This window comes from Vulpes vulpes, chromosome 4 (assembly GCF_048418805.1).
Source record: "Vulpes vulpes isolate BD-2025 chromosome 4, VulVul3, whole genome shotgun sequence".
Classification (NCBI taxonomy): Eukaryota; Metazoa; Chordata; class Mammalia; order Carnivora; family Canidae; genus Vulpes; species Vulpes vulpes.
Window position 1 is genome coordinate 81,997,371 of NC_132783.1, and position 15,768 is coordinate 82,013,138.

Below are 15,768 nucleotides of genomic sequence, written 5' to 3' on the forward strand. Positions count from 1 at the left end.
TCCATCCTCTCGTCTTTGGAAATAAGTTTCAGTATATTGAAAATATAATTACTGAGACTCTGAAACAAGAGCCGTGGGATCCCAAGAGCCCCCATTCCTCCCCGTTAATTCCTTCTTATAACATTTCCAGTCTTTGTGGCTGCACTTGTATTAAAAGCTCAGGGTTTTATTAAAAATGGATTTATTTACCCAAAAAGAGATAAAACCCCAAACTTTGTCAGAAGCCTGTTGGCTTTCACTTCCCAGCAGGTCAGGTGTGGCTCTTCCTGGGGAGAGCTGGGCCCTTCTGTCCTCTGTCACCCAATTGCCCACCGGCCCTCCTCTGAGCCCCACTTGCCCATGAGCCTTCCGGCAGCCCAGGGTGGGAGTGTGCATGGGGAGATGCTCACAGGGCTCTGAGGCCTGAGGGTTCTTCGGCCATGAGGCCCTACCTTTGCACAGGCCACCACTGACCCCCGTTCTGGTCCTCCCAAGGTGTTCTTGTATGTAGGCCCACCCGGCTCAGCCCAGCCACTCCTGGGTTGTGTGCCTGGGAGCATGCAGGTGCCCCTTGAGGTTGACTATGTAGTGACTTTCTGGAAAGTTGCTCTGGAGACTCGAGGCCCAGTTAACCTGGCAGTCTAGGCTCTGCCCTCAGCAGACCAGGGGCTGCCCGGGGACCCTGATACTGGGACACATTTGGGGCCCAAGACAGATAGGGCTCTAAAAGAGGGAGTTGTCCCCGTGTCTGGAAAGCCCATCCTAGCACCTGAGCCTCACACCAGCGTCCCACACTGTGGGGACCTCCTCCTGGAGACAAACTCCTATGTGAGGAGTGGGCCCCCCAAAAAGAGCCCTCCGTGGGGTGACGTTGGGGGAAGCAGTTCCTGCAGACACTGAAATGCTTCCCAAATGACTCCCCACAGATGCCTGGGTCTGAGGCCATTAGCAGATATTACAGGGAAAGAGTCTGTCTTCAGATCAGAAAGCCTGCGAGAACAAAGGTTAACAGGGTTGCTGGGGTTTGGTTTGGTTTTTTTTTTTTAAAAAAAAAAACCACTTTACTACATCGAGGAGCCTTTACTGCACTGAAGCCCAGAGGAATAGTGGGATATGCAAGTTGCCCCAAATCTGACATGAGCTAATGCTTGCGAAGTGCTTAGATTAGTGCCTGCCACATAGCACGGACATTCCTAAATGGCAGTTATCGCTATTAAAGCAGAAACCTGGTGTGGAGGCGGCATCGCTGGGCGGGCAAGAGCATTTTGGAACCAAAGTACCTGACTTTGAGCCCTGGCTTCACCTTCCCTTCCTTGCAGTGGGACCTTGGCAAGGCCACTTAACTTGATCAAGTTCCTCGGTTTCCTCCTCTGGAAGACGAGGCTTGTGGGGTAGGCGTGAGGGCGTGAGGGTGAAGTGAGTTAGTCCATAGAAGGCATTTGCAGCGGCACTGGGTGCAAAGTGGGTGCTGGTGAGGGAACAGGGCCTGTGCCGCTGGTGCCTCCTGGTCTCTGGCACAGTTCACGTCCTCAGAACCCGCGTGGGGAGCGGCTCATTTAATGGTATCTTTTTCCGATTTCATAACAGTCTTTACCCCCCTCCCCCCCGCGTGGGGTGTACTCCTGTCTCCTGGGGGAAGGGGGTCCCCAAGGAGGGTGCCAGACCGGCTTTCTGCTCGGCCTTGGCCTCAAGGCTGTGTCCGTGTTTCTGCGGGAACCATTTCTCTTGGAACGTTCTCTCACCTTCCCTCAGCTCGAGCTGGAAGTGTTCCAGATTGCTGCACACCTGGGCCCTGGGGAGGATGGAGGATAGCCACACAGGGACAGCACTGCTCTGGGGGTAGGGGGGTGGAGACGCCCCTTGTGGGTGTCGCGCCCCCAGGAGGAGGTGCTTGGGTAGGGGTGCAGGGTGCAGATTTCAGCTGATGGACAGCAGGTGGGTGAGAGGCAGCAGATCCAGGCCACAGGAGCTCATCACTAGACATGTAAATGCCAGGGTGGATATTTCCCTGGGGGATGGGGACGGGGCTGTAACCAGGGAAAAGTGCAGCCCGGGCCAGAGCCTCAGGCAGGCAGGGTGGACAGGGGCGGTGGCTGGCTGACCGTGTGATAGGGCCTGGAGAGCAAGGCGGAGGTTGCCGCGGGCAAGGGGAGGCTGTGCAAGTGGTGGTGATGGTGATGTGAGACTCTTTAGTACGTCCCTTTCTTCCTCAGCCAACCAATCCATCAACTGATATTTGAATGTGCCCATTATAGGCCAGGATCCCTTCCTGGAGAACCTTAGGCCTCCACGTCCGTGCCTGTACTGTACCTTTTGCCTCCGTATCATTTTCTCTCCCTGGCAAGCTCCCACTCATTCTTCGTGACTCGTCCTAAATGTTGCTGTCTGTACAACCCTTTGCCAGCTCTTCCAGATGGACTTCTGCACTTCGGGGTATTTCTGCATCTAAGCACCCTTCAATGCATAGAGCAGTGTCTGTGAGCCCTCCCCACAGGCTGTGTACTCCCTAAGAGCAGGGACCCCTGAATCCCCATCCTGGTAGTCCCAGATCCCGGTTCCTTCCCCCACCCCTGTGCAACCCCTTCCCCCAGTGCTGCAGGGAGAAGGAACAGGATGTGGGACAGAGCCATTTGAGGCAGGAGCTGCTGGTTGCAGTGCTGGATAGGGCATGGGTCATAGGGCTGTGGTGGCCTCTGGGGTCATTCCTGGAGATACTCACTTTCAGGATTTATGATGCTTTTGTTAGTAGAGTAACTGATCCATGATGTTCTCCTTTACTCAAGTCCTAGTGAAAGCAAGGTCCCAGGGTTTTTGCTGTTATTCATATTTAGGTGGGGCAAACCGAGACCAGCAATTTGATGGGCGGTTGGGATAGAGATCAGAACTCTTGTCCCCTGGCTTGTTTTTCCTCTTTCCTGGGTGGTTACAGCAGATGAGGGGACATGGGGAGGGGAAGGGGGAATGAGAGCATTAGCAGGATTAGGCCTCTATATGGGACTCCAAGGTGTTTGCCAAGGCCTTGGGGTTATGTCCCCAGATTGATGGGGACAGCTGAGACCTGAGCCCTCAGCAGCTTCCTAGGCTGGCCTTGTAGCAGGGAGTTCACTACCTGGGGAGGGAAGCTGCAGGTGCCAGGGCAGCTACAAAGAAAGATGGACACCCCGGGGGTGGCCGAGCAGCCAAATCAGGTCCCTCCTCTCTCCTACCCAGGGCACAACGGTGCGAGTTATCACCGCCATCGACCAGGATAAAGGACGTCCCCGGGGAATTGGCTACACCATCGTCTCAGGTAAGGCCTCGGTGCTCCCGGCACCCCACCCCCACTGTAGGAGCACCAGGCTCTGCAGGGCTGTGCAGAGGCCTGGGTGTGTGGACAGTGGTGTGAGGGGACAACCCTGGGCAGAGGACCTGGGAAGGTGACTGAGTGGATGAAGGAGGGAGGAGGAAGAGAGGAGCTGGAGACTGAGGCTAAGATGTTGGGGGCCACTTGGGTGGTGTTGGGAGATGGGAGTATGCACCACTGTCCAAGGTCCAAGACATCTGAGCACTTTGGGGTTCTGAGCCTGGGTCACTGAGGGCTCCCATCTCGCCTCCTTAATGTGCTGTAGATGTCTCTTTGTTTTTCTTTCCTGACTTGATGAAAAGGTGGCAGTTTGTATATCATTTTAAAATGAATAGAACTGCAACTTTAGCCAATTTCATGCTCTTCACATTTCTGACTACTAGGAGTTCATATCTCGTCGAAAATGTTGCAGGGGAGGCACAGAGCCCTTCCTCTTGCACCCCTTCTCTTGGTTAAGCAGAATAGTGACCGGCTGCAGAGAAGGTTCCGGGTGGTGGGATCCCTGACCCCATGTCCCCACTTAAGGACAGACCAAGGAGCTCTGCTTGGCTGTCCCAGGGCTGGGTGGCTTTGGGAAGAGGGAATTGGTGAGAGGCCCATGAGGGGCTGCTCACTCACGCACAGACTCTGCCTCTGTCCCTATGCTCCCCCCACCCCCCACCCCACCCCACATGTGGCCTTCCCCACTGCCCACTATTCAGTGATGGGTCAGCCTCATGCCTCTGGGTTTACCAGACTGATGGCCGGGAGGATGGCAGGCCACCAGGCGGGTATCTACCCTATTGCCTCTCCCAACCACACCCCCATAACAGTGAGTGACATTTGGGGGACATTCTTTCCCTAAAGCTCAAAAGATACCAAGGTGTAATGATCAAGAACATAGAGGATGGAGTCTCATGAGCATATTGCCTTGGGTGGGTCTCTACACCTCAGTTTCTCATTCATAAAATGGGAGCAGTAGGAGTACCTATCTTGGGTGTTAAGTGTCAGAAGATAATATATATAAAGAACCTAATTAAGGTTGTAAATACCTTTATATGTGTTAGTTGCTGTTATTATTATTATTATTATTATTATTAGCAGGTAATAATAACCTTGAGAAGGTGGGAGAGTTAGCTGGTAGGAGGAAGAGCCCACACACACACACACACATCCTTGGGAATGCAGGAAATCAGGGGTTTTGTGGGACCTGCAGCTGCTGGCTTGACTATTATTGTGTCTGTAAGGCTGGGGTACCCCAGGCCCCAAAGCAATGCCAAACCAGCTCATGTGGTCAGCAGCAGTAGCATGGGTCCGGGCCTCTCCTCCCCCATCGCATTTCCTCCCCATTCTGGTGCCCAGTACAGGACTCAGCAGTGTAAGCCCCATATGTACTTGTGGAATGAAGGAAGGAAGAAGAGAAGGAATGTGACTCTAGGGTCTTGGGTTTTCAAATTCCATCATGCCCAAGAATCACCTGCGGCTTCTACCAAAAATGCAGAGTCCTTGGCACCCACGGGGATTCTCCTTCTGTGGAACTGGGGTTGGCCCCAGGAATGGTCCTTTCTCACAGTGCCCGGGATATGGATAGTCCTTAGGCTAGGGTGTGGGAAAGCTAGTCCTAGGAAGGAAGGAAGGCATTCTGCAGGAAGGCAGAGTCCCCCCGGGAATCAAGGGGCCCTTTCTTGCTGAGCAGAGGAGGAGGGAGGCCCATACTGGTGCTTATCTCCTTCATGAGTTTTTTAGTTTGGGAAGCAAAGGGAGTGCCTCCCAGGGATAAGGGGCTTGTGCTAGAGACCTAAGGGAACACCAGTGAGTGCCAAGAGTGATAGAGTTGAGGGGCCAGGATAAGGTGGCAGCATAAGGGGACACTGGCTGGGTGAGGGATTGTCTCCTCGTCTCATTGCCTGTGGGCTGGTTTCAGACCTACCCCAGCCTAGATGAAGGTGGGGAGCAAGGAGCCAGGAGCTAGCCTGAGGTCATGGCCAGACTGGAAATTCCTGTGTGACACTGAGAGGCCATCCTCCAGGGCATTGGTCCATTCTAAGTTCCAGGCCACCAGCCTTGGACCCGTAGGCCCTCTCCAGCCCTCAAAGATGGCCTCAGCCAGCTCTCCCTCCTCACTCGCTTCCCGGGGAGCAGGAGGCTGGAGGGCAGAGCTGCTCAGCTTTTGGTGTCTGGGCTGGGCTCTGAACCCTGGAGTCTGGGGACAATTGTCTGTGGCAGCATATTATGAGATGTCCAGGAGCATACTCTCCTGGGCCAAGACCTCAAGTGTGAACAACAGGATGAGAAGTAAGACCCAGGATATGAAACTACAGGTAGGCAATGTTTGTGAAGGTGGGGCTAGGAGGCAGAAACTTCCAGAAGGCTTAACATAACTTTGTAGGATTCCCCCTACCAGCAAAGATGTGCTTTGAGGGCTTTTGGAAAGGATGACATATGGGTTTCTTCTCACACGCCAACTGATTGATTGATGATGGCTACTTGAAGAGAACCATGAAGCCAAGCAGGCTCAGTGTAGTATTCAGTTGGTAGAGTCTGCTACAGGTACAGAAAGAGAGAGGACAGACAGCCCCCATGGCAAACATTTGCCATCCTTGCTAAGACCTCACTTACAGGGTGGCCATGATGGTTCTTTAACTCTCTCATGGGTGTTCATCACCACACAGCCCACAACCCCACCCAAATTCTTTTTAGGCAGCTTGAGAAAAGGGCCATCCTTCTCTCCCCATCCTGAGTACCTGGCTCACCTGGCTGCCTGCCCACCTGTTCCTGCCCACCCTTCTCCCTGGCCCTGGGCTGGCATGGTCTCCCTACAATCCAGCCCCAGGGTGAGTCTAAAGCAGGCAGACAGGCAGGAGGGTGAAGACCTCAGGGGAGCTGTAGCCAGAAAGCTAGGATATGGCCTCATCTCTACTTCTCCCAACCAGCGTAGATACTGCTGCAGAGCACATTGGCTGCCAAGGATCTGGCCCCACACAATTGCCTTTCCGGTGATGTTAAGTCTCAGCCCTTTCCTGGGAGGCTCAGCCAGTGTCTGTTTGGCTTGAAGTAGGAGGACGGAGTGCCCACAAGGGCACCCTCGCACCGCTGACTGCCCCAAGCTGGCCCTGAGTACCCCATGGAAGCCTGCTTTGGCCCTAGATGCTAGGGAACCATTTTCATTTGAAAGAAAAAAATGAGAGTCTCAGGGGCTCCTGGAGCCAGGTGTGAGTCCTGACAACCACTATGGGTGACTGAGTCTCTGGGCACCTCCAGAGCCTGGGCAGGGGGTGGCTCTGTCCACACATGGGTGGACACAGGTCTGAGCCCATGAGTGATCCATGGCACACGGTTAACCTGCTTGGCTCCTTTAGACCCCCATCCCCTCCGGGCTGTTTATCAGCCCTGCAGCTGGGGGGATTTATGTCTGCACACCAGCGTTTTCACCATTACTAATGACCCCACTGTTTTGCCAAGAACAAAGAGGCCTTCAGAGGTGAGTTATGGCTCCATTGCCATCAATTTGTTCTCAGCCTCTTGTGGCCAAACTGAGACTGAAGGATGACAAGGTTCTTTCCCACAGAGGACCTGGCACAGGCCCCATCTGCCTCCTCGGCCTGTGCCTGCCCTGTCACTCACCAAGGACATCACTTCCTCCAGGGTCCGAACAAAATGGGGCTCCTGTCCCCAATGGCCAGCCCAGCCTGGGGTCTGAACAGATACCCTCCTTTGCCAGATGGAGACAGTCCTGCTTCAGGGGGCAGCTGTGCCCCACCCCACACAGAGCACTGAACTTGCGACTCAAAGTTGTAGGTTCAAGGCCCAGCTCCAGCACCCGCAGCAGTATGCCAGAGAAAGGCGTTTGACCCCTCTTCACCCCATAATCGTCATCTTGTGGTACAGGGTTAATAATCTCTATGGCAGATAAAATGGTGCCAGAGAGACTCCAAAGGGCCATAAAGTATTAAACATTACTAATTATCAAGGAAAGATCAGGCCCAGGGGTCCTGGGGACTTCTATTCGCTCATTTTCTCTTTTATCCATTTAAGCAAAGTGGTTCAGAGTGTGGGCTCTGGCGCCGCTGTCCACGGTGCTGACCCCTGGCTGGACTGGCCAGCATGGTTGCCCTGTGGCTAGGGCACTGAGCACTTGACGTGTGCCTAGAGTGTAAGGTGACCTACAGGATTTGGGAGACTTAGTATGCAAAATGGTTTATAAAACATCTCATTAATAATGTTTTCTCCTGATGATGTGTTAAAGTGATCTTTTAGATATGCTGATTGAGATACGACTTTTATTAAAATTAATTTCATCTATTGTTTAATGTGGCTACTAGAGAAGTTAAAATACCACATGTGGCTCACATCCTATTTCTTTTTTTTAAATTTTATTTAAATTCAATTTGCCTACATATAGTATAACATCTAGTGCTCATCTCATCGTGTATCACATCCTATTTCTGTGGGCAGCTCTGTTCCAGAGTTAGACTGCCTCGCTGGCGTGCTCTCCTGACCAGCTGTGTAACCTTCGAACTGTCAGTTTTCCAGTCTATGAAATGAAGGGAAGAGTAGCCTGAGCTTCCCAGGGAGGCTATGCACCCACAGGAGCTAAGATATGTAAGCACAGAGAGGGGCACTTGATTTTAATGCTCAATGAATGTGGACTCTTGGCATCCACCTAAAGTGGATGGAGGGTCTTCTGTGGGCCAAGAGCTTCACTAATGTCCTGAGAGTGTGTGGGGCCAGAGGCACAATCTCGACCTCAGGAACCTATAGTGTAGGTAGGGAGGCAGACTGAGAAGCAGGGGCTGTGTAGATAAGGAGTCATGGCTCCCTAGGGGGCCCATTAGATGGTTCTCTATACTTCTCTGTGTGTTTAAAAATATCTGTAATGGGAAGTGAGAAAGAATCCATGGGAGGGTGTGCCTCCCCCACCAGCCGTCACTGGGATTAGGAAACTCACTGAGATCACCTAAGCCACCCACTGACTGATGAGCATGAACTAGCCAGGAACTGTGGAGTTGGGGTGTTGCCGGCAGAGGGAACAGCGTGTACCAGGATCCCAGAGCAGGAGAGAGTGCACATTCGTGGAACTGCAGTAATTCAGCATGGCTGAGCGTGGCATGCAAGAGAGGCCTTGGAGGAAGGAGGCCACAAAGGGAGGCAGGGCCCAGCCAAGCAGGGTGTGGAATGCCCTGCTCAGGAGAATGCCAGGCCTTGCTCCTGAGGGTAGCAGGGAGCCAGTTCAGCAGGGGAGGGACATGGTTGAAGAGCATTGTGCGAAGCTCACTGTAGTCAGACTGGACCCAGTGGGCTGGGGGAGGGCAGGTGGGAATAAGCAGGTCCAAGGGGAGGCTGTCGTGGTGTCCCCCAACTGGCCATCCCAGTGGGGGAACAAAGACAGCAGAGCCAAAGGAGGGTGAGGAGGTCGAGGTGACAGGAGGTGGCTATTGGGACAGGTGGCATAGGACCAGCCCATGGCCTGAGATGGCTTTAGAGCCCCCTTGAGCAGGGACGTTGCTTAATTTAATATCTGACCACTCTGTGTTCTGGAGAAGAACATTGTCTTCCTAAGTGCCCTTGAGTGGGTGACCGAAACTCTCGAAGGACCAGATTCCCCAGCCTTTAATGGGGCCAGTTGTATCTTTCTCAGAGTTGTGAAAATAAAAAAAAAGGGAGTTCACTCTCTAAACTGAGCGGTGTTTGGTGAGTGTCCTCAGGGACATGGTAGGCCTCAAAAGACTCCAGACATTTCCCTCCTGCCTTGCTGCCTGTCAGGATGCGGCGGAGACAGGCATGTGGCGTGCTGTCTGAAGCCCACATCGCTAGCCGAGGCCACTCTAACCTGTCAGCAAGCAGGGTTCCCCTGGTGGCCAGGAGCCCAGCCTGAAGGCTTCCATCATTCAGCCCTAAAGGGCACCGAGGGTTCTATCCTGCCATCACCTTCCTGCAAGCGCCCAGACTTCTCACTGTTTCTCCGTCCCCTGAAGTCAGGAGCCCATCTACAGGAGGCCGTGAAGGTCTTAGACCAGCAGGAGCAGCACCTGGATGCCTGTTGGACATGCAAACTCTCAGGCCCTGTCCCAGAATTACTGACTCAGAAGCCTGGGAAAGGGGGCCCAGAAAACTGTCTTAAGGAGCCCTCCAGGTGGTTCTGACACTCTCTGAACTTTTCCGGAAGCATTTTCAGTTTCCACACGTTAGACTGATGAGTTCTGTCAGTTGACTCTCTCCTTCCCACGACTGCTGCTGCAGGGACTCCTTTCCAGTGCCGGAAGGGCTGGGGAGTGAGGGTGTGGCCAACAGCCCACGCTAGCGCTTTCCACCACATCCTGTGCCACAGCCTCTCTCTTAGCCCAGACACCACCTTCCAGGCTATGGGGGCCCCATCTCTCCCACCAGCCATGCCTTGCAGCCTACATCCCTTTCCTCAACGCAGCCCTGCCTGCCTGTCCTTCTGCAGCTCCAGAGCATCCCCCAGGGGGAGGGGAGGGGAGGAGCATTTATAGGGCACCTGTCATGCACCGAGCACTGGCTGGACACATTTGTCTCCCACAGCTATCTCTGAGGGAGATATTATTACTCCATTCTGCACACAGTAAATTGAGGCTTAATGAGTATATAGATTGGCCAAGGGTCACAGCTACTAAGTAGAAGAGCAGGGATTTGAACCCAAGTCTCTCGGGCTCCAGAATACACCCATTTTTCATAACAATAGTGGTTCTCAAAGTGTGGTTTCCAGACCAGTGGCATCAGCATCAATATCTAATAATAGGAATTATTAGAAATTAAAGATTTTGCGTCCTACCCTAAACTACTGGATTGGAACCTCAGGGGATGGGGCCTAGGTGATGCTGACACTGCTGGTCTGGGGACCACGCTTTGAAAAGTACTGATCAGGAAAAGCCTATGCAGTCAACTGAGGTGATACTACCTTCAAGGAGGCAAAAATTTATTATGAGGGGCAAAAAGTGTTTATAAAGCACAGGTAGGTATAAAATGTAGATATATAAGCAGTATTAAAATTTCATGGAAGGGGGAGCAATTCAGAAAACATGTCTTAAGTGGCTGGTAGTGGGGGCGATGACAGGAAGGTTGAGAAACATTGGCCTGGAATGAAGAATCAGTGAGCAGTGTCAGGGCCAAAACCCCTCACCCCGGCTTGAAGGGCAGTGGCCTCACCACCAGCCACACTGGGGACCTGCCCAGGGGGTTAGTGAAAGACAAAGTCCTCACGTGCCAATCTTTACTGGATTTTGCCTCATTAGAGCGAGGCAGTTTCTTGAAAATGCATTGAGCGCTTTGAGTGAAGGCTGTTTGTGTGTGTGTGTGTGTGTGTGTGTGTGTGTGTGTGTGCATGAGTGTGCAATGTGTGAGGAGAGAATAATCAGATACAGCCAGACTTGCACAAGCTGACATGTAGGCCAGTTACTGAATCGGGCCCCTGGCCATGGCCTGGTGGGAAGCAGCTATCACAGGAGCCCATCGTTTGAAATACATCAAAGCCCTTGTGATTAAGCCACTTGGCATTTTGCTTCCCCACCCCTGAGAAGTGAAAACTCAGGGATATCAGACCTGCTTTAGATCTCTGAATCACACGCCACAGCCCCCAGCTTGGGGGTGCACAGCAGGTGCCTGGAAGCGCCAGAAACTTTGGAGCATCTGCTGGGCACAGGGGGAAATGACCCACCTGGCTGGAGCCAAGAGGTGGCCGGGGAGAAGTGAAAGGCAGATCCGAGACAGGCAGCGGGGCCAGTTGGTGGAGGCCATAGAAGGCAAAATAAGAAGGCTCTTGAGTAAGGCGGGGGATGAGGAGCGTGAACAGGGAGTCATTAGAAGCTTCATCTCATGGGAGTTCCAGATGGATTGGAACAGGAAGCCCTGGGATGATGGTCCACTCCTAGGCTGTCACACCAACTGGGAGGGGTGGTCGTTGTGCAGATGTACAAGAAAGCAGGCAGCAGGCTCTGGTGACATACTGAAAAGAAGTAGTACAAAAAAAGGGAGGAGACAAAGAAGCATCTAACCTCTGAATCTAGGTTTTTGGGGGTCCTGGTGGTGGCCTGGGCAGAAAGGGGCATATTCAAAAGGAAAGTTGATCTGTTTAAACCCGTGATTGCTACCCCAGACCTGCATCACCACACATACCCGAATTCACCAATCCCATCCCAAGGCAGACATCACTAATTGATCCCCGCACACTTCCCCGGTCTCCGGACAGGTCTCCAAGCCTTACCCAGCCCTCCAGAAGCCACTGGCAAATTAATAGGCATTCTCTCTAGAGCAGGAACAAATGTGTCCAAGGTTTATTCCACTTGTAGCCCATGACTGTCTTCATTCATAAATATCTAGGGACAGTGCCTCTGGTAGGTTTTTATATAATTATACAAGTATACTGGGAAACTGGAGGGTATTATGCTGAGTGAAGTAAGTCAATCGGAGAAGGACAAACATTATATGGTCTCATTCATTTGGGGAATATAAAGAATAGTGAAAGGGAATAAAGGGGAAAGGAGAGAAAATGAGTGGAAAATATCAGGGAGGGTGACAAAACATAAGAGACACCTAACTATGGGAAATGAACAAGGGGTGGTGGAAGGGGAGGGGGTGGGGGTTGGGGTGACTGGGTGACGGGCACACTTGACGAGATGAGCACTGGGTGTTATACTATATGTTGGCAAATCGAACTCCCAATAAAAAAATATCCAAAAAAACCCCACAAATATACTGGGAAAATATATTTATTTATTTATTTTTAAAGATTTTATTTATTTATTCATGAGAGACAGAGAGAGAGAGAGGCAGAGACACAGGCAGAGGGAGAAGCAGGCTCCCCACAAGGAGCCTGATGTAGGACTCGATCCCAGGTCTCCAGGATCACGCCCTGAGCTGAAGGCAGACGCTCAACTGCTGAGCCACCCAGGCGTCCCTGGGGAAATATTTAATATATATATACATATATGTATTAAAAAAACAAATACACTGGTATATTATTAACAGTTCCCCCCCCACCATACCTAAATGACATTGATCTCTCCCACCAAGGCTCCGTTTCTCCTGGTGAGCCTCAGGAAAGCCTGCACTTCCTCCCCCCACCCCTCCACCCCCATCTTTCTCCCTCCTTCTTCAGGGATGGGCGACTTCCCAGCCTGTTCCTGCTCCCAGCACTCTCCAGTGCCCGGCCTTTGTGATAAACCAGAGAAGCCCTTGTTCCTCCTCCCTCCTTTAAGGACGCCCTCTGTGCCCTTCAGGCCAACAGCAGAACCGTGCTCCTTGCGTCCTTCCCCTGAGAACATCCGTCAGTGGACCTCTGAGCAAGTTCCCTGCCACGCGGTCTGAGACCCTCCCCCCCACTTCCCTTCTTTCCCATACCCGCTTCAGGGGCACGCGTCCCTGTCCCTTGCTCAGGATACTGCAGAGCCTCCTACGTGTCCAGTGTACCATGGGAGCACCCCCCACCCCACGAACAACCCCCCTAGGGCCCAACTAGTTCCTCTTCTGCTACCCGTCGGGTCCTCCTCCCTAGCTGGGCAGGGACTGCACCTCGACTCAGCCCAGGAAACTTCTCTTCAGCGCACTTGGGTCTGGTACATCAGTCACGGCTGGAGGTTGCTCATGGGGCTGCGGATTATTCTAGTTCCTGGCTGGAGGTTGTTTGGCAGGGACGTTCTTGTCCAGTTTCCCTGTGTCAACAAGCATTTGTCTTTTCAACAAATTTGCCTCTTGTCCACTTTTTCCTCATCTCTCAGGTGACCTCTTTGTACTGGATTTCCAGGGTTTTGAGATCTTTAGAGGATTATGAAATTAGCCGCCATCTATTTTGCATTTTCTCTCTGTATTCGCTTGGCACACCTCAGGCTCTCAGAACTCTTAGAGACATAATTCTTGGATCATGATCAACATCTGTCTATGTTGGCCCTCTTTAGCTACATTATTAATTTTTAATAACATCGTGGACACCCATGAACCCCCCCACCCCTGCAGCCACCCCAAGAGCCAGACTGTCCTCCATACCTCCCATCTGGCTGCATTCCTCCCCATCTTTGAATCTTGGGTTTGTTTTCCATTCCCGTGCTTGTGTGATCCTTTGTCACGTATACACGGATCACATATTGTTTGGGTTTAGTTGCCTTTGAAGCTTATTTAAAAAGTATCATGTTATATGCATCGTCTCCGGGACTTGTGTTTTCTTTGCCCGATATTACATATCTGGGATTCATTCGTATTTTGGGGGCGTAGGTCTCATTTGTTCCTTTTTATTACCGCATAGTCCTCCGTCACGTGAAAATGCCACAGGCAATCTGTTTTCCTGCTGATGAGTGCGTGCACTGATCCCTGCTATCGCGAATCGTGCTGCTATGAACAACATCTTGTGTGTCTGTCACTGAGCATGTGTGAGACTTTGCCTTGGCTAGACACCGTCTCTGACCCTCGCCATAAGCCTGGGATCTGGCTGCCCAGAGCCATTTTACAGACAAGGAAACCAAACTCACAGATCTCCTGAAACGTGCTTTTAGGGTCACACAGCACAGAAGGGGTGGACACAGTATTCGAATCTCTATCTCCCTGCTTCCCAAGCTCACAGTCTTCCTGCCATCCTTTACCATGCTGCCTGGGAAATGAAATGATTCGTGTCAACCCGCTGGTCTGGGTGTGGACTGGAATCCCAGGATTCCATCATTCATTCAGTTAACCCTGAATATTGCCTGTGGGCTCCATGCTGGACCCTGGGGACCCGCTGTGAAGTGAAAGCCACTGTAACTGCCCCTGTGGAACCCACAATCCACTGGGAAATGAGTCTACAAAAGCAGGGTCCGGTGGCTGGGGAGGGAACACCGGGGAGGAAATACAGGGTGAGAAGAGGCAGTGAGGGTGGAGCCACCTGGGAGGGCAGTGAGGGTGGAGCCACCTTGGAGGGCTGCTATGGGGGCTTCAGCACCCCCAGGCTGTGGGCACTGGAGGAGATTTTGCCCCTCCCCTCAGAAAAGGTCTCAAATATCTTTTGGGGGCTTTGAACCTGAGATGAGCCCCTCTAAGCAGCTCAGATTCCCAGCTCCCTTTTTCATCTGACTCCCTGGATGACTGCTCAGCTTTCAAGGCAGCCCCCAGCTGGGGCTAATCTGAAATAAAAGTTTTTATTTATCTAGCTTGATACCTGGTGCAAGGTTAAATCATACAAGAGAAAAAGCAATAAAAGAGAAAGATTAAGCGAAAGGCGCCGTCTTAGGCATGCCCTTTTGCAATATGGTTACAAAGATATTAAGCCTGAAGTCACCCAACAACCCCACGCTGCAGTTCCCCGGCTCTCTGGGCTCAGCTCCGCAAGGCAGAGGGAGGAGGAGTGGGTGGGGTAGGGGCGCAGGTGGGGGCCGCCCTGGGGCTCCCTGCAGACCGGGTAAGTAAGCAGATGGAGTTCCAAGGAGCTCAGCCCATCAGCATCTCCCACCCCCCACGCAGCTCTGATTCATGACTCCCCCGAGGGAACAAAAATGTTGACATCTGCCCCTGCATTCCTGCCAGCATATCCGTGTCTTCGGTGTTCGCTGTGTACCAGCTATGAGCAGGGCCCCCCAGGGAGGGGGCTCAGTGTCAGGGGACCCCGAGCAGGTTACTTCTCTTGTTTGTGCCTCGGTCTCCGCATCTGTGAAATGGGAATGTTAACAGAGTTTAAAAAAAAAAAATTGTCCTCCGGTTGATGACCGGCACACACAAGAAAAGATACTAGGGTTGCTCAGCTGTAGGTGGGAATGGAATCTCTAAAAATACTGAAGTTACCGGCTTGTGCCCATCTTCCCTGCCTGCAGAACCTAATACTTCAGCTCTCTGTAAAGCCCCCAGGTGTTGCCGGGGCCCCTGTGGCACGGAGAGACAGGCGATTCCATGTGCTATATGACTGACCTGGTCTTCTGCCCCTGACCTCTTGTGGGCATCCCCTGCACCAAGCCACCAGAGGTGGGTAACTCACGGGCCCCTGTTGTCAGCACCCTTCCATAGCCACTGGAATGGCCCAGCTTCCCCTGGATGTTCCATGACCCCAAAACCAAAATGGACCATGGGAAGAGACCAGGACTGCTTCTCCCCCACTATTGCCACTGTGCTTGAAACCTGGGCCCCTCGGCACCCTTGCTTGAGTCCCTGTGCGTTGTCTGCCCCGCTCCATATAAGCAGCTTCTCCAGTTCCGGCCTGTGGTCCCCCTCTCCATAGGGCCCAGACAGGGCCATGGGGACACCATGCCACCCTCCCTACTCCCAATCTGTGTTTAAAGCAATTTGAAACAAGAAAGGGAGGGGCGCCTGGGTGGCTCAGTGGTTGAGCATCTGTGTTTGGCTCAGGTCATGATCCTGGGGTCCTGGGATTGAGTCCCTCATTGGGCTCCCTCCCGGAAGCCTGCTTCTCCCTCTGCCTGTGTCTCTGCCTCTCTCTGTGTGTGTCCTTCATGAATAAATAAATAAAATCTTTAAAAAAAAAAAAAGGTGAGGGG

The 15,768-nt window shown here is 52.5% G+C and overlaps 1 protein-coding gene across 1 annotated transcript in view; it reads left to right on the forward strand.

Annotated features, from left to right (window-relative positions):
* The window catches only part of LOC140598427 (cadherin-23-like), a 311,068-nt gene that overhangs the window by 183,631 nt on the left and 111,669 nt on the right, over positions 1–15,768 (forward strand). Inside the window, exon 9 of the mRNA XM_072754990.1 lies at positions 3,190–3,268. Coding sequence (XP_072611091.1) covers positions 3,190–3,268 — 79 coding nt within the window. The remainder of the gene's footprint in view (positions 1–3,189; positions 3,269–15,768) is intronic.